This window comes from Triturus cristatus, chromosome 9 (assembly GCF_964204655.1).
Source record: "Triturus cristatus chromosome 9, aTriCri1.1, whole genome shotgun sequence".
Lineage (NCBI taxonomy): Eukaryota > Metazoa > Chordata > Amphibia > Caudata > Salamandridae > Triturus > Triturus cristatus.
Window position 1 is genome coordinate 183,764,219 of NC_140592.1, and position 25,986 is coordinate 183,790,204.

The window sequence follows — 25,986 nt, forward strand, 5'->3', positions numbered from 1 at the left end:
TGTTCAAAGTTTCACAAACATCGCCTAATACCCCACTGAAAGCCATTACTGTTCAAACATCCTTCACTTATGTCCCTTCATTTATTGCACATTTTATTCATAATAGCTCTTGGCCATCACACCTATTACACTTGTAGCAACATTTTGAAATTTCTTTTTTCTTCAAAATTGAATGCAACATAAACTTCTTTCACATTCGTAGTATTGAACTTATTTGTGTGTCCAGTATGTGTATTTTATCCCACAAGCATCCTGGTTACCTATTGCATTGCATTAAAATAAAATTATGTTTTTTAGATCATGAAGAAGAAATTTGTTTATCCCCAGCCTGCCCAATACTCTGTTCACTGTTCAATTCTTTATATTGATACCCAGGTTCCTAGGGATACTGTGCCAGCCCATCTTCGCGATACATATTATAGGGGCATGGCCACTAGTCTAGTGTCACTATTAATGACTATATTTTCTGTCTTGTAAAGTATCACTGCTTTGTCTTGCAGCGTTTGTGCAATGCTTCTTATAGAGCATTGGTCTGTAACATCAGTTTCTGACCTGGGTGGCATTGTTTCCTATAAACACTAGGTAGGACCAAGACATGGAGTCTGGACAGCCCACTCCATGCTCTATTTGTTGAGGTTGTAGCGACAAGGTTTAGCCTGACGTAGCACCAGGCCCCTCACACAAGTGACCTTCCTTTGACATCCCCATTTTTCCAGCTGTTCCAGGTGTATACTAAAATGTATAATTTCAGGAGCTTAAACTATAATTTACATTCATCATCCGCAGTATTGATTGCCCGGAGTTACACTTTGGTGCATTAAATAAACTCTGGCTACATTTTAGATCCCAATATTCTATTGTTCATTTTAAGTGTGTGTCTGCAATTTACTACTCACCAGTTTCAGCCTCTTTGGGTGTAACCTGTCACTCACACTACTGCTGTGAGCTACAGAATAAGTGGGTGATCTATGAATGATTACAGGGAGAGATCTATTTCTGTTGTGTGAAGGAAATTGCCTGTCCTTTTTTTGTTTTTTTAACAATGATACCTTTCATCGTGTGTTAAATATGTCATTAAAAAGACTGTTCATTGTATTTGCATGTTTCAACGTATTCAGTCATGTTGCTGGATATTTGTGCAGTGTGGATGCACAAGAGAATTGTTTAAAATTTCCCAATGATGTCTGCGTTTGTCCTCAAGGAAGCAAGAGGCTTCAGTGAGTTAACATTTGCTGCTAATATCGGCTTTGACCTGCAGGCCTCAAGTTTTGTTGCAGAGGAAGCACTGTTTGGGGTTTTCTCACACTGGCCCCAGATTCTATAATTCACCCTCAGAGGCATCGATCCTCAGATGGACCTTTGTAGTGAGGGGTGAAAATTCAGAATTTCCCACTGTCGGCCACCCAGTGAGAAACAATAATTGGTAGCCAACTTACAAATTAGAGAGCAGGTTCAAATACACTACTCTCAGAACCATGCTATAGAAACAGAGTAGTGCAATTGGAAGACCCAACCCCTTAAAGAAGTTCAGTCGGAAAAGAATTATGCAAACCAAGAGCTCTGTTGTGGCTACACAGAACAAGAACAAAAGAAGCTGATGTTCTGAAAATAATCTATGACTCTCTCTATCATGCATTTAGCAATCAGATAGTTGTAAGCACTGTTTCTGTGAATAGAATGGTAAGACACAATAAAAGACCCAGACAAATTTAAACATTTGATTATTGTGTGAAAGACCCAAAATCAATGCATATATTTAACATTTTAAAAGCTTTGTCATTAGTCTAACAGCTCAAAATATATAATCACGCAGCCAAAGTAAATCTATTTTTAAATAAAAGAATCCATAAACGGATGGTTTAGAGTTAGAGATTCCTACCACCAACAAAGGCAGGAGGATGGTTCACAACAGTTCTCCTAGCTTGGGGAAAGGAATCAAGGAAAATCCATGGGCATATGCAAGAGAGTGGAGCAATAATCAGGTCTGCTCTCTCACTAGACAACTCCAAATTGTCCAGCAGGCAAGTTCATCATCAAGGGAGTAAACAAAAAACAAGGAGCATGAAAAATAGTCTGGCAGGCAGGCAGTCAGTCAACAAGGAGGATGGAGAAAAATGGAAGGGCAAAGACGCAAGACGGCTCAGCTGAACACTAGAAGAAAGAGGACCCCTTCTTCTCAGTAAAGTCACTTTTTATACTCCAGATCGACCATTTGTGACATCAGTTGTCACCATACGATGTTCTGACCATCTTGTGACTATTCTTCCGTTCACCAGGTACAAAACTAATATGCCAACATTTTTTCCCATGTTGCTAATGAGAAACAACTAATCTGTCTGTCATTATAGGTTAATTGACAAAGGGCTGATTTGCTCTGTGGCTTATTTACAAGCCCCTTGCGCCACCGGAGCGTCACTTTTTGTGACACACTGGCAGAGCCTTTTGCTTCCCCATATTTGCAAGGACATGAAAAGCTACCCTTCATGGCTTTTCCTGTCCTCGTAAATAGGGCCCCTTTACATGCAGCACTTTGCGTGAAAGGTGCAATCCATGGGTTCCATGGGTGTTGCTGTGGGTGTGCCCACGCAACACCCATGGAATCTGACACATTTCCAGATTTACTAGAAATCATAAACCTGAAAATCTGTCTGAATGCTACGCTTCCCCAGGGTAGTCATAGGGAGGTGCAACGAAGAGAAATGTATTAGTTTATCCTAATTTTTTCCCCTCGTTCTATGTGTGCTGCAGAATCACCTCTTATGATTGTTTATGTGCAGGAAGTTGTCCCTTCCTGTACATAAACAATTAATAAAAAAATGACGTTTTACAAGTTTAATGTGTGCTAATGCAGCCACATAGAAGTTGAAAAACTCCATTTCAAATTGTTTATGTGCAGGAAGGGCAGGAAGGGATACCTTCCTGCACATAAACAATCATCCTCATGATGCAGGCATCCTTGCCCCATGGTACTACGGTGCCTGCATTGGCGCATGGCAGCGAATTGTGTGCCAGCGCAGGGGAGAGCAAAGGGATCCGTCATATCCTCGTAGATATGATGCATCCCTGTGCTTTGATAGTGCTGCAGCGTGGCAAAGTGGTCTATCATGCCAGCATCTATCTTTCCTTTGTCTCACTACCTAGGAGCAATAAACAAAGGGCAAAAACCAACTGCACCGAGTCAAGTGACCCTGGATCAGGCTGCAGATACCAAATGGTTGGGACAAGAAAATGGCAACTTTCTAAAAGTGTTATTTTCAGAATTGTGATTATAAATCCAAATTTACCATTGAAGAGGACTTTTAATTACGATTCCTTAGACACCAAACTTGACTTTTCAACTTGCTCCCAATTGGAAGTTACAGCTTTTTAAATGTAACAAGGTAACTCCAATGTTATCCTATGGGAGTGGTAGGCTTTGCAGTAGGGAAAAACAACTTTACAAGTTTTTCATTACCAGGACGTTTAAAACTGCAAACACAGGATGCAATGACAGGTCTCAGATATGTTTAAAGGGCTACTTGAGTGGATGGCACGTTAGTAGCCCTTCAATTACCACCCACTAGTAGCATTTAATGTACCGGTCCTGGGCTTGTGTAATGCCACTTTACTAGGGACTTACAAGTAAATTGAACAGACCAGTTGAATGCAAGCCAATTCTACCATGTTTTAAGCAGCAAGCACAAGCACATTAGCACTGGTTAGCAGTTGTAAAGCCAATGCAAAAACAAAGCAGCAAAACGGGAGGACTGAAGGCAAAAGCTATGAGAGAACCACACCAAGGATGCCAGGTGTAACACGATGCATACATTTATTGGATGAAGTTAGATGTTCACTTCATATTGTCCAGTACAGGGTACCTTTTTCTGTTTTAAATTTAACTTCTACCCTTTGACCACTGGGCATACATTCAATAATCCAGTAATAGAAATTTCTGTAAGAGTCTATTCAGCATTACTTTTAGTAATCGTGTTCACCAGTTCACGATAGGCTAAGTGTATTGCCTAGTGATACACTGTGCCCTTTCTTTGGGACTAAGAGATGGCTCCACTACACATAAGGGTTCAGCATTATGCTCTATAGTGGCTTGGTTGCACTATGGAATAATGTAATCATACCATACCTGTGAGCGCCGAGTACAGCGGCGGGTTACATATTAAAGTGTTTAACAGCTAACAGAAATATAGAAATTAGCTTTGATCTCTTCACTTTATAAATCAAGTTATAACAAATGTTGTGATTTTTACTGTCTTAATAAACCACAGAGCCAGATGTTGTACCATCTCAATTCGGGTGTAGTTATTTCTATATATTTTCTCTTTCCCTTTTTCTTCCCCTACACACAAATAAACAAACAAACCACACTTGGTTGGGTTAGCATAGAAAGACAGTGGGGCTAGTCCTGAAGAATTTCCCAGACCTGGATAGGGCTATAAGTGAGGAGACAAAAACATGCTGACTCTATTTTGGGGGTTTGCATTGTACAAGCCCCTTTGTACATTATGTTTACTCATCTGGTAGGGAGTCAATGAATAAAGGATTTTCAAGACACACCACCCATCATGCTTTTTATGTCCCTTTCACTTCACCAATATGGACCATCCAACATTTTACCCACTCCCCTTTAAGAGCTCCAGGGAGATTCTGCAACTGTTACATTTTGGAAATATAGTAAGCACTTGGTGGGTGAGATCTCAGTCCTTTTTAGGAATCACCTAGTGTAGTGAAATACATCCACCCTCTCTCATTGTAAGAGTACCCAGTATTACTTGTCCATGTGTCCGTGTATCTATTTGAGAGATATTGATTTTGGAAGGATATACTAATGACACCCTTGAATTCTCATTTTTTAAACAATCACTCCCAACTTGTAGTGATTAATACTAGCAACTCTGCCATTAGATATCGACCAAGGGGTAGCAGAGGTAGATGGAAGACAGATCTCCTACAACAGTACCAAATAGAAGACAATCCCTTCACCCTCCATTAGTGGGGTAAAAAAGTGTGGTAAGAGACCTTTGCTTTCTACTACCCCAGTGAAAAGCAGAACACAAAAAAGTGTTATACCTTCTCAGGTAAGTTACTTGAAAGAAAAAAATAAAACCAGTCTTTTTAGATTTTCACTATTGTTTTTTTTTTTTTTTTACATTACAATCAACTACTACTAATTGATGTATTGCTGTATATCTTTCACAGATTTGATAGCTTCAGGTTCAAAGGACACCTTCTCCATATCAAATTGGACAGAACTGTAGTAAGTATCCAGTGTGTTTCCATGATAGGGTCATGTCAAAATATTATGATGGATGTAAAATACCTTTAATGTTTTTTTGGGGGGAATTTTATATAGCACAAACTCGACCCGAAGGTATTACAGCACTTTACATGAGCACCAGTTACATTACAGATGGACACATTCCTTTTGTTAGGCACGGGGAGATTACGTGATTTGCCCAGAATCACAGGAAGTTGAGCATCCCTGTTGAGACTCAAACCCCAACTTTGAAGTTGACAGCTCTAGCCGTTAGGCCACATCCTCCCCCCATAATATATTTATTTGCCTTAATGCACACTCGCTCCTGTACATAGAGGCTTTAAAAATGTTTTTACACAACCATAAGGATTTGTGTACACCTGTAAAATTCTCATAAATTAGCAACATAGTGTTATACATTTTATTAAATCGGACACATGCAGGAGAGCAGAAGACAAGTATTCTCTCAAACACCAATGCAGCGATGGAATAAGTAAACACAGCATAAATGCTAGATGACAAATCTAATTATGTTCACTCCTGGCTAGGTAATCAGGTAGGCTAATTTAATAAGAAGAAAATGGCCAACCTAGAATCATCAGGCACAAGAGGTAAGTGATTAGGAATAAACAGCTTCAGGGAGGCTGCTAATACCAGAATAGGCAAACATTGTTGCTAATGGTGAAGACCTCCAACCTGATTGTCAGCTACTCCAAAATCAGTAGAAAAAACACACAGGGACAATATTACGTACATGGTGTCAGGTTTGTTTTGGTGCTGAATTTCAAGTCTTTATCCGTGCAATTGAGAATAAAGTACGCAAACGGTCGCTCCATCCATTACTGTGCATGGAATTCCCCTTTATTGAACTGTTTTCTCTTTCCTCCAGGTGATGCCTGGAAGTATTTGTTAGTGCAAAATGTAAAACAGGATGTAACCACCATTTCCACTTCAGATGCCTATTGACAGAGACAAAGGGGCCTATTTATGAGCGAATTTGCATTGTGTTTGCACCACGCATTGTGGGACATGTGCAACACAAACCTTAAGTGAGATTTATGAAGCTACACAAGGCCACTTTGCATGGCCCTGAGTGGCTCTATAAATCTGAAGTAAAGCAACAATTCTAAATTGCTGCGTTGCCTTACTCTGCGCAAGGGAGGCATTGCACTGGTGTTCTCAAGCAACTTTCATGGTTTTTGACACACCAGGGAATGCACGAAAAAGATATGCCGTCCCAGGAGAGGTGTAATAGGGAGAAATATATTTATTTCTCCTTGTTACTTCCTCTTTCCATGTATGCTGCACTCTTCAGCACACATAGAAAGAGGAATGTGCCTCTAAGGGTTGCTTTTGTGCAGGAAGATGCCCCTTGCTGCACAAAAACAATCCTGCATGCAAATACAGGCAACCTTGTACCATGGTGCAAGGGTGCCTGTATTCGCGCTAGGCTGGCAAAAGGGCGCCAGCTCAGGGGAAAAGGCAGGAATGCGCTGTATTGCCTTAAATACGGTGCATTCCTGACCTTTACTTGTCACGCAGCCCAGCGCAGCGCAGCAAGGTGACTTGCTGAGCTTCACTGTGTAACAAGGTCATAAATATACACCCTATTATCTACAATACAATAATACGTGGATTGGGCTCTAGGTCAGCCCTTTGACTGTAATTTGAAACATTTACTATCTACCTCTGTTAGATCCTAAATCCTTGCCTCTCCTCCCTATTCTTATTTCTGTGCCACCCTTAAAGCATAGAAGCTCTATTCCATTGTTTTGACTGGATGAGCTGTATCCTCCATTGCTGACATCAGAGAACTATGGGCCTGATTTCGAGTTTGGCAGTCTTCCGACCTCCAGACTCGCGGTGGTGGTCCACCGTCCTCTGCATTACGACTTTGAAAGTTGTTGTGGCGGAGGACCACGCTCTGCGCCAGGAAACAGTAATTCCCTGGCAGTGACACAGCTGCGCCACAATGTAAGACGCTCAGCGGGACTGGCGCACTCCCACTGAGCATATTACAAGTTCCGGCACCGCCAGCCATTTCATGGCGGGAGCGCCCCCATGAAAAGGCTGGCAGTGGAGGAACAAAGGGGGCCATGGCCCCCCACCATTGGGATACATTCAGGGGGCACAACAAGTGCCCCCATGTCTGTATACCCCCAAAGTTCCAGCACAGCATGGACATCAGCGTCCATGCCGTGCTGGAACTTTTTTCCTTTCTCATTGCGGTGCCTGTTATTCAGGCACCACCATGGGAAAGGCAAAGGGCTGTCTGTCGTACACAAGTTCAATTCTCAATACAGCGGGCGTTCCTTGCATTGGGTTGCAGAGAACCAATGTAACTGCGCCAAACTTATAATCAGCCCCTATTTTCATTTGTATTTTAGTACTCTTTGGGAGTGTCAGAATTTCCTCTTTCTCGCCTCCCCATCTGCTCATCTGTTGCACTTTCATGCCTCCCATCCCTGGCTGCCCCACTTCATCTTTTTAATACAATTTTTTTAATGTTTATTTAATTTATAGTGCAAGGGCCAGGCAGCATCACGCTGTTATTGGGATGCAAGCTTACCTGCTCATCCATTGCTACCCTCCCCTTCATGTTTATTCTTTATTTTTTTTAATGTTTTTTAAACCATTTCCTCTGCTCACTTTATTTCGCTAGCATGGCATTGCCCGCATGCTTGTTTTTTATTTTATTTTCATTTGGTTCTCTAATATTTCTGTGGGCTATCTTGAAATAGTAAAGTTTAAAAAAATGCAAAGAGGGACATCAGTGTCAGAATGCATGGGCAACCATTTTACAATGCTTTTTCTTTCATGGAAAAGAACATTTCAAGATGGATGTCTGTGTGGGGTCATGTGAATGCATGCCTCACAATGTATCAGTGGCCATCTTGGAATGTTTTGTCTCCCAATAAAACAGATGAACATTTCAAAAGGAACCTCACAGCATGCACATGTCTGTGGCCATTTTGGAATTTTACCTTTTGCTAACCATACATTGACAAAACGAAAAGCTTGGTAATTGCCTTTAAGAGACGAAACCTATTGGTTTTGCTAGGGCTTTCTACATTTAATGGGGCACTGCGAATGATGCAGACAGCCTTTGCAAACATTATTCAGGGAAATGTCACAATGACACACAGGAAATACACATCCTACACTAACATGCCCACTCCATTATCACATTAAAACGTGTGACTGATAAAACGCATCCCATGCCAAATGCAAGGTTACTAAAAAACAGATACAGGAATTGCATCATACTGTGTGAGCATATTCCAATATACACACTACACTATGAAGCCATTCTTCTACCTTCCAACAGATGACAGCAACTAACCAGTTAAATCATAGTTGTGGAGCCTGTAAAACAGTCTAGCCTATAGAAAAAAGAGGAAATACAACCGAGTACCCATCAATGCAGTACCGAAAGAGCCATGAAGTTACTCAAAAATTGCTTTATGTGCCTAAATTAATTAATTTGCAAGAGAACCCAGAGAAGGGAAGCAACTTGCAGTTGGTCTGCCTCAGGTATCATAACATTGCCATCAACATGCAATAACTAATACTGGCTGACAATAGAAATCCCCTGCCAGTCTCACCACAATTTCTCGGTGAAGCGGCAGATCTGCAACTGCAATAACACCCACCTGTAGGAGTCAGCCACCAGGGGAACGTGCCAAAGGCTTTCCAGACTTAATGTTGGTACACAGATTGTTTACAGGAGTAAAAGGTGTAGTGGTGCCTCTCGTACCCTGCGTACAGCCTGCAGTCACATGGCAACAATCAGACTTGTACACTTTCCTAGGGATGTCAATAGATCCACTTACACGTGCTGCAATCAGTATAAAAATGGACGTCATGCCAGATCCTTGTGTGCTGGGCACATGGTAGCTCTTATCGCTAAGGCAAGCCAATGCACAAGCTTGGGGAGACAGTGGAAGACATGACTCTGGTGACAATCACAACAACGCTGTGGGGCGCTTGCTATGGACAGTAATCTTCATCCATACAGAGCTGAACAAGAGCAGTATTTGAAGAGTAACCAAAAGCTTAGAGCTAGACGATTTTGAACATCAGTAGCATAATGCAAACTTGATGGATGTGATCACAGACTCTACCACCCTTCACTATAACAGCTCCAGAATCATAGCAGCTATTTGTTAATGACAAACATGATTGATGCAATATGTGCAAAATGGCAATAATAACTAAGAGAGTGTCTGGTCATGTCAATGCTGCATCCATGCTATTAACAGAATCCACTGTGCACCTTTTCGATATCCTCCAATGCCCTTATGGGTTGCTGGAGGTTATGAGCACGGAGTCATTATTCCTAGATTCCTACTGATTTGTTATCAATGACAATGAACTTCGTCTTCATATTTAGCAGGCACCAAGAAAACACCACACCCCTTTGTTGTTGCTCCAAGAGGAAAATGAGGCAGGAGACTCCTATTACATTATGCAGTGCCATTTGAGAATAATATGTATGGTGAAAAATGCTCAACATTTTTAACATTACCAGAGAGAAAGGCGCTGGAATTAACCATGAATGGTTAATTTGAGAGAGTGTTCATTGTAATATTAAAAGCAGCATTGTGGACAAAATCTCTTTCTCATAGAAAAGAGATGGGCCTACGACTTTAATAATGTTGTCATCACTTGAATGAATACAATGACTAGTACTCCATGGTCTAAATGGAACATTCTTTTGGCTAGATTTTACTTGAAAATACTCTCAAGTGGTATTTAAATACATATATTACTTCTCTGATGCATTTATTCTGTGGTGTATGATTTTTAGCAGTCTGTCTTCTATATTTATGGAAAGAAACGTTTGGTGGCATCCCTATAAATGGCTGATATAGCAAGTGCTGTAGGAGAAATAGTATAATGAGTTTCTTCCTAGATTATTATAATCGAGTAATTGTTGTCTTAAAATATACCTGTGACAGACATACTGGAGACAGCTGCACTTCTAAACTAACAACCTTTGAGATTTTGTTTTTGCTCTCAATGCAGTTTTGCAGTCAGTGTAACTAGTGCAAAGACAGTTCAAAAGTCTCTTGAGCTTGTCACTGTTCATCACTGCAACTGAGCAGTTTTGAGTGTGCATCCTCTTGCTACTCCATAAGCAATATTAGGGATTTATGATAATGAATAATGCCGTAGGGCTCTTACCAAAATGTATTAGCTTTTTTGATGCCCTGTTGATTCATCCCCTGGCTGACTTGAACTTACGAAAATAGCAATAGGTCAACTATTCACACATTTAATAGCACATAATTGTTTTTAGAACTTGACCATAACCCCTTAATGTGCAGAAAATAATGGTCTTCTATTGAGATTCTCAGAATGCAATTGGGAGTTTATCTCTATATTTCATGGAGAGCTGTGCAGCGATAATTATTCTTGACAGTTCTGGTGAGTAGCATTCTTCTAGGAATAACTGTAGACATACCCTAAACGTGCAGACCTTTATAATTCAGAGCTGTTGAAAAGCCCCCTTTTTCTTCGTATTCATTTGCATTTAAAAGAAATAATGCACTGCTTCTTAGGGCCTATGGTGTTTTTTCAAGTAAAATGTTAAACTGCCAACTTATAGGACCAAAATAGTTGTCAGGGTGCAGCTCCATGCTCTTAGTTAAATGCTGTACTTTGAACAATTGTGTAAGGAAATAGATTTAGATAATTCCATTTTCATGTTGCTATTGGCGATAATATTGACTAATGTATGTCCAGATGATGGCTCTGCATTTCAGTTCTTTGAGCAGAAATGTAGCCTGTTGTGATTGACATTGATGTAAATTTAACATAATTTTTTTACATGAAGGTGGGAGGGAAAATAATGTTTGATGCTAGCCATTTGAATTAATTGAATGTAGGATAATCAATTTTTAAGTGTTGACTTTCTGTTATAATCCATTGCTGTGTAATTGTCTTTTTTTCTGTTTGCAGATTTACACACTCTGATTCACCTCCATTGTCTAAAAAGAGATATACCTAACTCTTGCTTAATTAAACTGACTTTAATTACTAAAATATAAAAAATTAAAGAGGTATAAAAATATGTACCTATGATATACCTAATTAAAAAGGTATAGATATATTCAAAATTAAAAAAGGTAAAATGTATACCTAATTAAAAATGTATAGAAACATATACCTAACTCCTGCCTAATTAAACTGTTTTTAATTAATGACTTGCACTGTCAGTATTTGCACACCTCCAAAGAAACAGCCCATTTCTGCATTTTTGTCAGCCAAATAAGTTGCTCTGCTTTCACCTACCAAACATAATTTAAGGGCATTAGGTATTAGGAACCACTTACCTGACAACTCCCATAGCATCTTTTCATAAATAGCCTTTAACCTTTGGTTTATTGTAGCATTGCCCCTCTGTGTTGTATTACATACTATTTCGATAAGAGAGAAACACACACTCAACCATCCTGAACTATTCGGCCCCACCTACACATTCAGATAAATTAGCATGACTTTTATCCTCGATTATCATATACCTGTCCTGTAAATAGGGTTATATCTTCACTGACTGATAAGATCTAGTGCCAGAGTGGTGCATTGGAAAAGGTATTTTCTTCACTGATTAATACCATCCAGTACTTGACCTGGAAACAGAGGAATGCATTGTAAGAATAAACCTACGATGAGGCATGCACACCTGCTACTGAATTTTGCATGACAGGGGATAACTACTTCCTCCATCACACTTTTCTTTGCATAATTCCTGTCTTCACACATGAAAAATGCATCCCCTAGCTTCTTCTTGGTATCCATTGGCAATTTTCATACAACACTTTAATTTCTTTCAAAATATTTGGATCATGCCTTCAGTGATTAGTATACAGCACTGTAAGGCCTAGTTCCCATGACGCTCAAGGATCATGTTATCACCCACAAAAGCCCAAAGAGATTCTGCTATGTTCAGAAGTTATCAAGATGTAATATTTGATGTTTATCATATTTGTAACAGTTCATATACACATGGTACTCCATCCCAATATTATAATCCCCTTTCCATCTAATCGCAACAGTTTTATTTACTGACTCATGAAAAAATCACTTTTTTCATATATCTCAATTTAAACCTCCAGTTCTGGGAACACCATTACCCGTGCTTAGGACTTTATTGAGGCCCAAGTTATGAGTTCAAGTGTTACTGAGTTCCTTGATACCACAACCAGTTATACTAAAACAGTAGGAAAAATCTGGTCACTGATGGGCTGGACAAAGCCACCATACTCACTAAATCTCAGTAATGATATGATAAAGAACTCTGGGACCAATTTATAATTTGGCAGACGAGTGAACCCCATCAGGGCGATGCAGTCGTCTTCACCCTCATCAAACTATGGGCCACCCTGACAAAATGCAGCATTACATTTATGATGAAAGTACTACCCCCATTCATGCAGAAGAACTTTCATCAGAAATGCTCCATCAGAGCTGCAGAAATCTTTAGATTGAGTGGGTAGTCTGCTGCAGGATGGCAGAGGTAGATCTTCCTTCATGCTAGTCACTGAGGTGAACCACCCACAATGGTCTATATTTAGGTCCCTTAATCTTGAATGCTTTTCTTACAATGAACTAGTCTGCTATATTATTGGGCTTGATGCTTAGATCATTTTCTAACCTCAAAATTCCAGTTGTGAGCCCAGTCACTGTACATTGAGCCTTTCAGGCATCTGACAATGTTTTGTCGAGTCTAGCCATAGTAAACAATGTTTGTCATAGAATCCATGAGAAATAACATATGCATATCATTTTTACATTATCACACCAAACCATTTTGAATAGCATCATGATAAATGTCCAAGTTCTTTTTCACTCTAGGCATCCATGTTTGACAGGAAGTTGTGGGCTTTCAGACAAATAACCATCATTAAAATATGTTTTTCATAATTCACATACTTGTTGTCTCTCAGTACGCTACGGATGTACATTTTCTGTAGTTCTGTTGTAATTTCAGTGATAAATTCAATGAACTCAAGAAAATCAACTTCTCCATCGCCGTCCAAATCCAGATGAACTATTGCATCATCCTAAAATTAACAAAAATCACAATTATGACAAAGCATTATTATTGGCTTTGGGATAATATAATATTTTCTGATAGAGTTGAATGTTTTGGGTGTTTATTTACATAGCCATTAAAAAAACGGATTTCAATTGGCAAAGCATAGCTTACCAATATTTTACAGAGAAGCCTTTTCAATTTCGAACATGCCAACTAGCCTAAACTAGAGGCAACATAGTATCTAAAATATGACAAAATGACTAATCAAGCAACACTTTAAATGAAACAACAGTATTCTCTGTGCCAAGAATAACTTAATGTTCCATATAGATATTACGAGAAACATAAAGATGGCCACATATTCAAATCATGTTTATAGGTTTGACTTAATGACATCTGCGTTATACATGAACCCAAAAAGGATCGAAAGTGTTGCTATGTTGAATTACTTTGCAGTTGCCTACCGGTTTCTTACATTCTTATATTCCTATATTAATAAGCACCCCATTGGGTCTGGCTGAATCAATGCTTTTCAATTAGAGGTTGGTAGAGTGGGTGAACTGCTAAAAAATAGCGGTTCACCCACATCACAAACCCACAGTGCCCTCACCCCATTTAGATTCAGGGAAACCACAGCGTAACCACAGGCATTGCATCAGCTGGCTCCCCCGTCACTGAGCTACCGGATCACTATGACCATTGCGCTACCATATTTAGGATGGGGCCTCCATCTCTAGATCAAACAATGACCCCCAACATAGAGGCAAACAATTCTATATGCTTCAGAGCTATATTTATCATATAAACAAGCTGCTGCTTTGGTAGGTTGTTTTTTTTGTAAACAAATAACTTTGCCATGTGTACCAAACAACATAGTGGCTGCTTGGCAAAGTGATCTGGAACCAGAGCAACTATCACAAAGAAGGTTGTGTTCTAAAGGCTGTGAGATCCCTGCAAGTCATGCAGTGTCAATGCCTTTCTTGTCCTGGTGGGCTGCCATACCATCCTCCAGGGGATAAAGGACCCTGAAAGTGGCCTTGTACAGACAGTGCTTTGAGGCATCGGATTGCAGTCATTACTGTGTGATCCATATCAATGTAATATTAACAAATTTGATTTCCAAAAAGGGCTCAGTGTATTACTCCACCATCTCTTATTACAGTGATTTATACATACATAGGACTCAATATGCAGTTAAAAGTCATCACCTCTGTATATTGCTAAAAACGACAACATTCTGTTAAATACATCTTACATTGCTTATTTTATATCATGGAACATCCAGTGCTGTGGTTGCTTGGAGATATAAAGCATGTAAAGCTATCATCTCAGAAAGGAAGTTCACACCGGGCTCTGTTTCTTGCTCTCATGCTCACCACTTCACACTTAGATGCTAACCTCTTGTTCCACCACATTGCAGATTATCATTATTGCAAAATGCGTATTTCCGCCTCCGCTACCCCCACATTCTTAAGTGATGCATCTGCAGCTCTAATGCTAAGATATTCTCTAAAACGCCCCATAAATATTTAGGTCCCTGAGTGATTGGCTGTTGAATGGTATATTTTTCTATGCAGTGATTACATATAGTTAAATCTCCCAGCCATTCAAAGGTTGCGATTTGTTTTTATTTTATGTAGGTTTTGTAAAGTAAATCTGAATTATTTTTTATGTAACATGTGTGTTATATATCAAAAAGCAATCAAACCAACATGTGGAATACTTTATTGCGGTTGGACCAAGGTAGCCATTTGTGGCTCAATAACCAGCACATGGCCCACGAGCCACTTCTTCTGCTCCGACTCTGTAAAAGTGTTCGGTTAGTTGAGTATGGTAAGGAAAGCTTAAGACCAATATAGTTCTTGCTCGCAAGTAAAAGCCTATGCCAACTTTCAATTCAAATATGGTTCCAGAAATATGAAACAACCATCTCAGTTTGGTAACAGAATTTGTAACAAAAGCGGGTGTACTTTAGTTTTAAGACAGCTTATTTCATTAAGCTTAGAATTTGCACCATTAGAAACGTATCTATTCTTTAAGTGCCTAGTTTAGGGTCACTCACCTGATTCAAAATTCTGAATCTTAAAGACATGCAGGGCTCTGTCGCAAGGGGAAGTGCAGTCAGTGCTCTTCACCCCGAGCCCTGATCTCTTTGGGCCTCATCATGCTGTTGCAACGGTTTATTAAATAATAGCAATGCAGGTCTGACATTTTCTTTGTGCAGCTAGCAACACCACAAGGTAGTACTAAATGCGAGATTTCTCTTTCCCAAGCCTATTTTCCTAACTACGAAGTGCTCCTTGGGTTAGAAAACAAAGAGTGGCCCCGAAAAGTTTCACAAAATGATTAGCTTATAATGTTGCCAATAACATACAGGTGGGGAAACAGAATCTCTCATCTTCAGAAATCTATAACTCCAGGGGCGTGGCTTGGATGCCGACGGGAATGGCTGCTCCGCTGTGAGCTCCATTGCAGCACGGGAAACGTTTGTTTCATGTCACGGCAGAAACCCGCTGTTGACTCCCAAATGTGAGGCGACGTCCTGTGAAGCTGCCTACATCTGTTTTCCAACACGGTGAGAGGAGATCCACATTTGGCATTTATTTCACATCGCGTTTTCCTCAGGGAGTGCAGCCACCGTCTTGTTTTCATCGCAATGATGTTTCTCTCTTCAGTCATAAATACCAATGAGTTTTCAACCAAGTAAGCTGTGAAAATTTCATTGTTGGACTTCCTGCTTATGTTTATTATTCAAGTATAATGCTTTTACATGGCAGTTACTTTGCTTACATTTCTTCAGTGGTCCTCAAATAATTTGTATTGGTTTTTGGAATTGCTTTTGGAGTTTTTTCTCCCAAGATTGCCTCATTTACTCTTCTTGGTGACCATACTTTTTTGACATAAAGTACTATCCTATTTACTGGTCTGCTGTGTGCCTTATCAAGCCTTTTCAATATTCTGACTACGTATTCCTTTTATGCTATCTTGTGCATGGGGAGAACAAAACCTACTCGTCGCTCTACCAATAGTTCTTAATTTTTTGCGGTTGATTTCAACCCTTTTTGCGTTCTTCAAGAGAACATGGCAGCTTCCGACCAAGGTGCAGCATTAAATCTCCTGCCTTCAAGAATTTCACTTCCAAGTTCCAAAATGGCATCCAAACTACCAGGCTTGTCAACCCTCTCATCTGGAAAAAGGGTTAAAAAAGACCCACCTTCGCCAACTATATCTCCTCCTTCAATCTCTATGGAAACAATTCTTGAGGAGATGGGGTCTCTTAAACCTTACATGGAAGAGACCAATATTTGCCTTGAACAATTGGACTATAAATGGTCACATATGGAAAGCAGGGTTGTTCACTTAGAAAACAAAATGAACTCTTTTCACTCTGTTGCAGTTCACGTTCCTTCTATGCAATCCCAAATTTCACACCTTCAAAAGCAGGTTGAGAATCTTGAAAATTGCAACCAATGCAACAATCTACATATTTATGGATTGGTAGAGGTTCTTGAAGGTCCTAATCCTCTCTCCTTCTTTCAGTCATTTCTCCAAAAAAATCTTGATCTACCGGAATCTCCACCATTAAACATTCAGGGAGCTCATCGTTTAGGTCTTGTGTCACATTCTGCGTCTTCATCCAATAAACCAAGAGGAGTTATTTTGTATTTTCTAGAATACACAGACTTGTTGAAGGTCCTGCAAGCAGTCAAGGTCAAGGGTAGAGTCTCCTGGCACGGATTCACCCTTTTCATTGCTCAGGACTATGCCAAGGCAACAGCGGATCGCTGGAAGAAATTATTGAACATGAGGCCACCACCGAGAAATCTTAACGCCAGATTCGGTCATATCCATCCTTGCATGTTTAAAGTCACCTATAAGAACAAGACCACGACCTATGAGGACCCTTGTCTTCTTCAACGATTTTGAGTAGGCCTGGGAGGCAAATTCCGTTCCGCTCGCGGAATTTGCGGAATTTGCGTAATTTCGCGTTCCGCGGAGAACGCGAAATTGCTCAAAAGTCTGCTTTCCGCGATTTCGCGAAATTTTTGCTTGTTCGCGTTCTCAAAATGCATGTTCGCGAGATATTTCTCCTCGAGCACGCAAACAGCAATTGCGAACAGGAAAAAAGCATCGCGAACAAGCAATTCCGCGTGTTCGCGGAATTTCTGCGTGTTCGCGGAGATTTTACCGTTTCGCGGAGATTTGCATAACGCAATTACGCAAATTCCGCCCACCCCTAATTTTGAGACAACTGCAGGCTAGAAGATATGGAAGTTTCTCGACCTACTGTCTAATTTAACTTCAATAATTCTTGTTAATATGTCATACATTCTTGGTTATATGTTTTATATGTTTTTTATATTGTGGCATCAGTATTTTTATAACAGATTTCTTCTTCCTCTTTTTCTCAGGTAATGCCTTTTTCATGAGTCGTACATGTGACGTCTCTTACATTCTTGATGATATTTCTCCTTCCTCCCGTGCACGTGTCAGAGAATTCCAGTTGTTGTACTGTTTCCCTTATGTGGCTCCACCACCCTCGAAGTTTGTGTGTCTTTCCTGGTATTTTATTTTTTATATTTTTTGTATGGGTTTTGTTTTTCTTTAGTTTTTCTCTTTTTTCGTGTTTTCATGCTCCTCTTCTACTTTCTTTTTACGGAAAGCATTTATCAATTTCTTGTTTATTTTTAGTTCTCTGTTTTAACTTTCCTCTGCATATCCACTCTTCCTTTTATATCTTTCTGTCTTCTTTTCTCCTCTTTTTTCTCTCTTTTTCTCTAATCTCAAGTTATACCTCCTATGCAATTTATTCTGATAAGGTATTACATTTTCAGGTCTAGTCTGTAATATTTTTTGCTGTTCAGTTATATAGTTTTCACAGAAAGTCAGTTATTGCTACCTGTTATATATTCTATAAATTAATTTTCATTTTTATAAATGACTTTAAGATTTATCTCATGGAATGTGAAGGGTTTAGGGTCCCCTATAAAATGTCAAAGAGTTTTGTCTCACATTGGCAACTTAAAAGGTGATATTGTTCTATTGCAAGAAATCCATCTTTCAGACAAAGAAGTGGCTAAACTGATAAGACAATGGGCTGGTCATGTTTCCCCATCTCTGGGCTCAGGGAAACATAATGGTGTAGATATTCTATGCCATAAATGCCTTGCTATACAAATTGTTTCACAAGATGTTGATGGTGAAGGAAGATGGGTTTCAGTCTCCTTACTTATTGATGCATTTTCTCTCACTATTATTAGTCTGTATGCACCTACTATTCCAGATAATTCCTTTTGGCCAGGGGTGTTATCCAAGTTGATGACTTATACTGATGAGTATTTGATTGTTGGAGGTTATTGTAATATGGTTATTGATCTCATCATAGATAGACGCTTCAAATCAAGATTTCTATCGTCACAAATTCATTCTCAGTTCAAGTCGATATTATCCCAACGATCTCCTATTGATGTCTGGAGATGTGCAATTGAACACATCAGGAATACACTTTCTTTTCTCCTGTACATTCTTCCCAATCACACATAGATTATATTTTTATTTCTAACGCTCTAGCACAGCACGTCATTTACTCTGATATAGGATCCATTTTGATTTCTGACCACGCACCAGTCACCTTGGATTTGGATCTTCTTCCTCCCTCCCAGAGAATTAAGCGGTGTTGATTTAACCATTCTCTCCTCTTGGATTTGCAATTTACACATACCTTTCTACAATTTTCTAACACTTTTTTCAAAGAAAATGAATCCCTTGACATATCCCCTCAAGTTATCTGGGATACTTTTAAAGCCGTTTCTAGAGATTTCATTATTAATTTTGTTTCACAGAAACGGAAATCTACCTCTACAAAGTTTAAAGTACTTAATACGTGTATTAAGCAATTGGAGCATTCTTTTTAAAATTCTCACTCAGAACAAATCTTAAATGACTTAGTATCTGCTACATTCGAGTTTAATAAACTTTCCACAGAATGTGCCAATGCTAATCTACTTAAATCTAGTGCGAAATACTATGGGGGTCAAAATAAAGCAGGGAAACTTCTTGCCAGTTATCCTAAAATCAAAAAAGAACTTACAAAAATTGATTCTATTCTAACCTCTACTAATCAGCATGTACACAAAAATAAGGAGATACTTCTGGAAATGACAAAATTTTGTCAAGCTATACACTCCGGAATCTCAGTTTAATCTCCATGATCCTCTTCACTATTTATCATCCATTCTTCTGCCTTCACGTCAGGACATTGATTATTCCATGTTAGAGAGGGATATCCTAATCCAGGATATTTCTCATGCTATTCACTTCATTTAGCGCGGCAAAGCTCCCGGACCTGATGGTTTTACCATTGAATTTGATTCTAATTTTTTCTCACTTTTGTTACCCTAACTACAAAAACTCTTCCATTATTTATTTTCTTCTCAGACATCAGGTGGCTCCTTTCAAGAGTCTCCCTCCTAAAGATAATAATGACCTAAGGTTGTGTAAAAATTATCGTCCTATTTCCCTTATTAATCTAGATTATAAAATGTGCGCAAAAATATTAACTCTTCGTTTGAATAAATTATCACCCCAGTTACTAGGGAGAGAACAATGTGTTTTCAAAAAGGGTAGGCATATGTCAGATAATATTCAACTATTTTTTTATGTGCTTAATAAAACCAAATCCTATAAATGTTCTCTGGCATATATTTCTTTGGACGCTGAAAAAGTGTTTGATAGAGTTAGTTGGTCTTTCATTTTTTCCACGCTTTCCTGGTTCGGTTTTGGTCCTAAATCTATTAATTAAGTTTCTTTGTTATACTCCTCCCCTAAATCATCTATTTTGGTTAATGGCCCTATGTCTCCTTTTTTCCCTCTTCATAGAGGTGTTCGACAAGTTGTCCGCTCTCCCCTTTTATACTTGCTTTGGAACCGTTTTTAATAAGGATTCGCTCTAACTCACAGATTACAGGGTTTACTTATGGGTACACTCAGATCAAAAATTCTTTTTATGCTGATGATATTTTGCTTTTTATCTCAAACCAGCAAACTTCATTATCATCCTTTTTATTAGAAGTAGATCAGTTTGCGTCTGTCTCGGGCTTTAAACTAAATGAAGATAAGTGTGAAATCCTCCCTCTAAACAAATTATGTTTTCATGCGGATTTTAATTCATCTTCCTTTCATTGGAATCAAGATAAAATGAAATATTTATGTCTATGGTTCTTTAATACAGTTAAAGATACTGTAGCCCTTAATTTGAAATCTCTTCATTCAATTCTTCTTACACACACATCGCATTGGAATCCTTTGTTGTTATCCTCGTGGGGCCACCTTGACACTATAAAAATGATGTTAGTGCCCGTTAAATTGTTTTATATCTCAAATATGCCAATTAATATTCCACAGTCCCAATACAAAAAGATATATTTTGTTTTATCTCGTTTTTTATGGAATAATACAAAATCTAGGATGTCACTTATTAAACTTCTGAAGCATCTGCGTGGAGTTAATTTTCCAGATTTCATTTAGCCTTCTGTCTTAAACAAACATCGCTTTTATTACAAGAAAACAACTCTATACTTTATCCTTTATTGACAGAACTTGAAAAAATTTCTTGGCATCCTTTTACACTCAAGGAGTGTTTGTCTTTTACCTCAAGACCTTCATCCTTATCTCTCCCTTACCATTTCAAATAGTGCAGTCGCTGTTCTCCTTTCCGGACTCATATGCAATTAAATACCACTTGCTTATTTCTGCAACTCAATCGTCTTATAACAAACTCTCTCTTGATCAAATAATCTCTCCCTCTCCTCCTCCTATGCAGAATTTATTGGACGCATTGCCTTCTGCATCTGAAATATATAAATATCTTACTCTTGTTCCGGAAGATAGAGTTAAGTCAGAGGTAGAGACTCTTTAGGAAACTGATCTGCTAGCTACTTTCTCTAGTCCAATTTGGAATAAAGTTTGGGTTAAAATACAAAATCGTCTAGAGCAGCTAATGCAACTCAAACTTTATTCTTTATTTATAACTGCCTTTTGATCACCTGTGCTACACTACATAAAATTGATTCTGCTGTATCTTTCAATTGTTGGTCTTGTTCTCAACCTTCAGCGGATCTTAAACACATGCTTTTTGAATGCCCTATTATTTATAATGTTTGGTTTAAAGTTTGGCAAAAAATAAATTCTATTTTCAATACGCAAGCCCCATTTAATTTATTAACATTTTTCTAGGTAGTATTTCCGATTATTGGAATTCCAAATCCAAACATTTTCATATAATAGATTTAGGGCCAGATGTACGACCGTTTTTGCATGCGCAAACGGGTTTGCACACCCGTTTGCGCATGCAAAAACCTGTTGGGCCATGTACAAAGCCTATTTAGCAAGTCACAATTTTTTTGCAACTCGCTAAATAGCTTTTGCGACTCGTTATTAGGAAGGGGCGTCCCCTTCCTAATAGTAATCGCAAGCCCATGTATGAATGTTTTGCGACCGCATTTGTGGAAGCAAAACACTTGCAAATTACCACCCTCTTCAAGAGGGTGGTAATGCACTTGCAAAAGGGAAGGGCTCCCCGGGGGACCTCTTCCCCTTTGCAAATGCAGGGGAAAGTAGTTTTTTAAGGGCAGCCAGTGGTCCCAGAGACCAAGACCTTCCCTTAAAAAATGAAATGAAAACGTTTCATTGCTTTTTTTAAAATGCATCCCGTTTTCCTATAAGGTAAACGGGCTGCATTAAAAAAAAAAAAATGCTTCATTTAAAAGCAGTCCCAGACATGGTGGTCTGCTGAGCCGAGCAGGCCACCATACCTGGGAGGGCCTGCCATTCCCAATGGGTTTGCAAATTGAGAGATGCTCATGAATATTGATGATCCTCGCAATTTGCGACCCCATTGGGTATCGCAAACAGTGTTGAAAACACTGTTGTTAATGCAATATAGCGCCTCGCAAAAAGCTCGCAATTTGCAAGGCGCTATTTTGTGCGTCGTACATCTGGCCCTTACTTCTGGCTGTTGCCTTTCAACAAATTACGAAATCCTGGAAGGACACTTCTCAGGTGTTTTTTCAGGCTTGGTGGTATGGAGTGTGTTACAACCACAGACCACGTTTAACCAATTGCTTTTGCTATTAAAGGAGATCTCTTGTGGCTGCCCATAACTACCTTTTTAAACAAAACTGCCCGCATTTCACAGTTACACGCTCCTAGAATTAAAGAAGTGCCTAAACCTCCATGACTTATTTTAAAGTAATAAAAATAGTTTATTTGTTTCATACCATTTAAATCTCATTTACAAATGTTTACAGGTTCCTATTGGTTTGATATATTTTCTCCTAATGTTGTTAATATATTGCATAGTTGAGATAAAATAACTAATGATACCAGCATACCATTACTGCCCCCCGATGTAGATCTCATTTAAAGTTATTGATATTGCGATTATTGTGTCCAGGAATACAACATTATTAATTTTATGGGGTACATTTTGGTTGACTGTTTTCTTTTTTGTGAAAAAGACAAATGGACATGTTTGTGGCCTTTATTATAAGATGAACTTTTAGTGAAATAAATAGATGTATATGAAATATGGCGGAGACATTCTAAGACCTCTAACCATACAATTTTTTTGGCAATACCTTCACATGAAAATTACCCTCAAGCACCACCTATGCTTTATTGTTTTTCTTCGTTGATTTTATACAGATTTATTGAAAGTGGAAATAACACAAGAGACACATATATGGAGATGTATTTGTATGGGGTGGTATGATTCTGAGATTTGTCAATAACTCTTGTTGAGTATTTCTCTTAAAAGATGCTGCAATGAAAGCTGGGAGTCTTGGTAGGTATTGGACGATAGAGGTTTGGAGGCATCACAGGGACGGTGGGACCGAGGATGGTATTCAGAAAAAGAAACACTATTGTTATTGCCCTTCAAATCTATCTAATTGTTGAGGCCTTTGTTTGTGACCTAAAACAGCTTCAGGATCACTGCCAATAAATAGATGTTGACTTGAGCACATGCCATTGAAATTGTGCCACCTCAGGGTTGCAGGCATTAATCTCAAAGAAACAGTTCACAAGGCTGAATGTGTGCTACTACAGTGATGTATGTAACATGCAGGTCAAGGCTTCAGTGCAAATAAGATAGTTTGTTGAGCTAATGCACTTGCAGTAAAAATGTATTTGTGTGGATTTCTGTGTGTGTGCCAATATAAGCAAACATAACGTTAACGTTAAGGGTCTCTTTATTTAGTGAATTGATGTAGTTTAAACCTAACAACATTGTGCCCAAGTAAACCAAATCCAGTTTGTTGTCAGGTATTACTTTAACAGTAATTAATTGAGATACCAGGTTCAGGTGGATTGATGGCTTGAATGAAGATTCTAAGGCCCAAGTGTACTAACGGTTTATGTCAGTGCTTGCACAACTTAATAACACCATGCACTGCAAACTGTAGGGATGCTCAACGTTTGCGTGACAGTTGATCCTCGTGCAGGACCAAAACCACCCATAGGTTTAAAACTATTACGAAGCTTACATTCTAAGGGGCAGATTTACAAGACCCTTGCGCCACTTTTGCGTCACTTTTAACATGGGAAAAGTGACGCAAAAGTGGCGCAAGGAGCTTGTAAATCTGCCCCTAAATACTTTACACTAAGGCGAACTCCGACTTTATTACAAACAGTCTATCATATTTGCAAAGAATGGGAAAGACAAGGATAAAGTAAAAAAGTATACACATAGAGAGGCAATGAAGATGCTCAATGAGCTTTTAGTAAGAGGAAATCTTCGTGTCATTGAATTTGAGCCCTCTTGGTCCTAGGAAGAAGAAACAATCTAACTCCTGACTGGTCAAAGATAGATTCTGCTGCTGGTAATGGAGAGGTGAGGGGCACTGACAGTGACTCTTTTCCAAGGTAGACGATGAAACATCTACATGCATATACTCAATTGTATATAATGCACATAGCAATGTTTAATGAAAGTGATAGCCATAGAAAAATGATAATGTAGGATTATTTTCAGGCCACAACATGCAGCTTTAAAAAAACACAATGGGACTCTAGCTGAGGAGCATAGAGCTCCAGCCTGAAATGTATTATAAGAATATGGTAAGCTCTCCTGGGGTCAAGGATTTAATGATCCAGGAGTCTTACTGTTTTTTTATGTTGCAGGAGGACTGCTGCACTCTCTACTGCCACCCCCACCATTACAAAAAAGCTTGGTGGTGCCATTGGCCCTTCTATGGGCACCACCAGGATCCCAAAATATTTTTTTAAAGTCCTCGCAGAGCATTATGTGGCACTCGATTCTGGAGCAGTGAATAGTGAATGAGCATCTCCTGATTTTCATTTATTAATCTTTCATTATGTTTTTTTTTTCTGTTTGGATGTTCTGGTGGCCACCTTGTACACCCACTTGTTTAAATGTTTGTTGGGTGCCTTAAGGAGAGCCCCAGGACCTCAGTGGACCCACCAGCTACCTAAAACTGCCCCATGTGCTACACAGGAACAGGCAACATATTTTTGTTATACTTTTTTTATTACACGGGGGTGCCCTGAGGCCCACACGGAACACCCGACAACATTTTTTAATGTCGTGGAGCTTCAGTGCTCCAGTGGCCCCTATGGTTCCCTACAATCAGCCCCATTCTAAGGGGCTGCTCAGGAGCTGTGTTGGACCTTGCCCTTTTTGCAGGGTTATCCCCAAACCTTTTGCCTTTCCTCCTATTCTTTTCTGATGTGTTTTGTTGGCTTTAGGACTTTGGACACTTTACCACTACTAATCAGTGTTAGAGAGCATATGCTCTCTGTCTAAATTGTATTGGTGATTGGTTTATCCATGTTTGGCATATTTGATTTACTAGTGAGTCTCTAGTAAAGTGCACCAGGTGTGCCCAGGGCCTGTAAATCAAATGCTGCTAGTGGGCCTGCAGCACAATTTAAAAGTACATCTTCGGTGAAGTTGGTTTTTAAGTTGTGTGTTTTGAAAATGCAACTATTAGAAAGGGGGCATTTTCCTGCTTAACCATTCTGTGCAACTGACTGTCTGTAGAATCCACATCTGGGTTAAGATGACAGTTGGGATTTTGTGCATTCACTCTAGAAAGTCACACAAAGGGAGCTGAGGTGTGCCTTCTATATACTGTTGGGCAGTCACCAGGCTGGTGGGTCTTCCTGACGTTCAGTGGTGGGAGGAGTAACACCAGACTAGGGCTGTGCCTGACCTCACACAAAGCTGTCTCCAACTCTGTGTGTGTGTAGAGCCAGGTCAGGGAAAAGCAGGGTCTTGCACATAACAAAGACTTTCCTTTGAAGTTTGCCTACTTTAAATGTAGAAAGGGGTACAAGTATTGGGCATCTGACACTCTCAAATCAGAACACTTCTGGATAGAGGACATTCTGCTGGGAAGAAGAGCTGGATGCTGTAGGAGGGACCTCCACTCTGCCTGTTGCTTTGTTGTGCTGGCCTGCTGCTTGCTGCTTGTGTCCTGGGAGTGAATGGTCTGGACTTTGCTTTCTGTATCCTGCTTCCAAGGTTCTCCAAGGGCTTGTGCATGCTTGCCTCCTGTTAGGAGGTATCAGGGACATCAAAGACTTCACATACCAGTGCCTTTTGAGAGTCCTGACCAAGTAGTGTCAAATCTCATTCATCGGCCCTTGGAAGTAGAATCTGGTGAACTGA

At 39.4% G+C, this 25,986-nt stretch overlaps 1 protein-coding gene across 1 annotated transcript in view; it reads right to left on the reverse strand.

Moving 5' to 3' along the window:
- Nucleotides 1-25,986, reverse strand: part of LOC146797603 (uncharacterized) — a 327,128-nt gene that overhangs the window by 186,961 nt on the left and 114,181 nt on the right. The window contains exon 2 of the mRNA XM_085624705.1: nt 13,190-13,320. Within this exon, the coding sequence (XP_085480831.1) occupies nt 13,190-13,320 (131 nt within the window). The remainder of the gene's footprint in view (nt 1-13,189; nt 13,321-25,986) is intronic.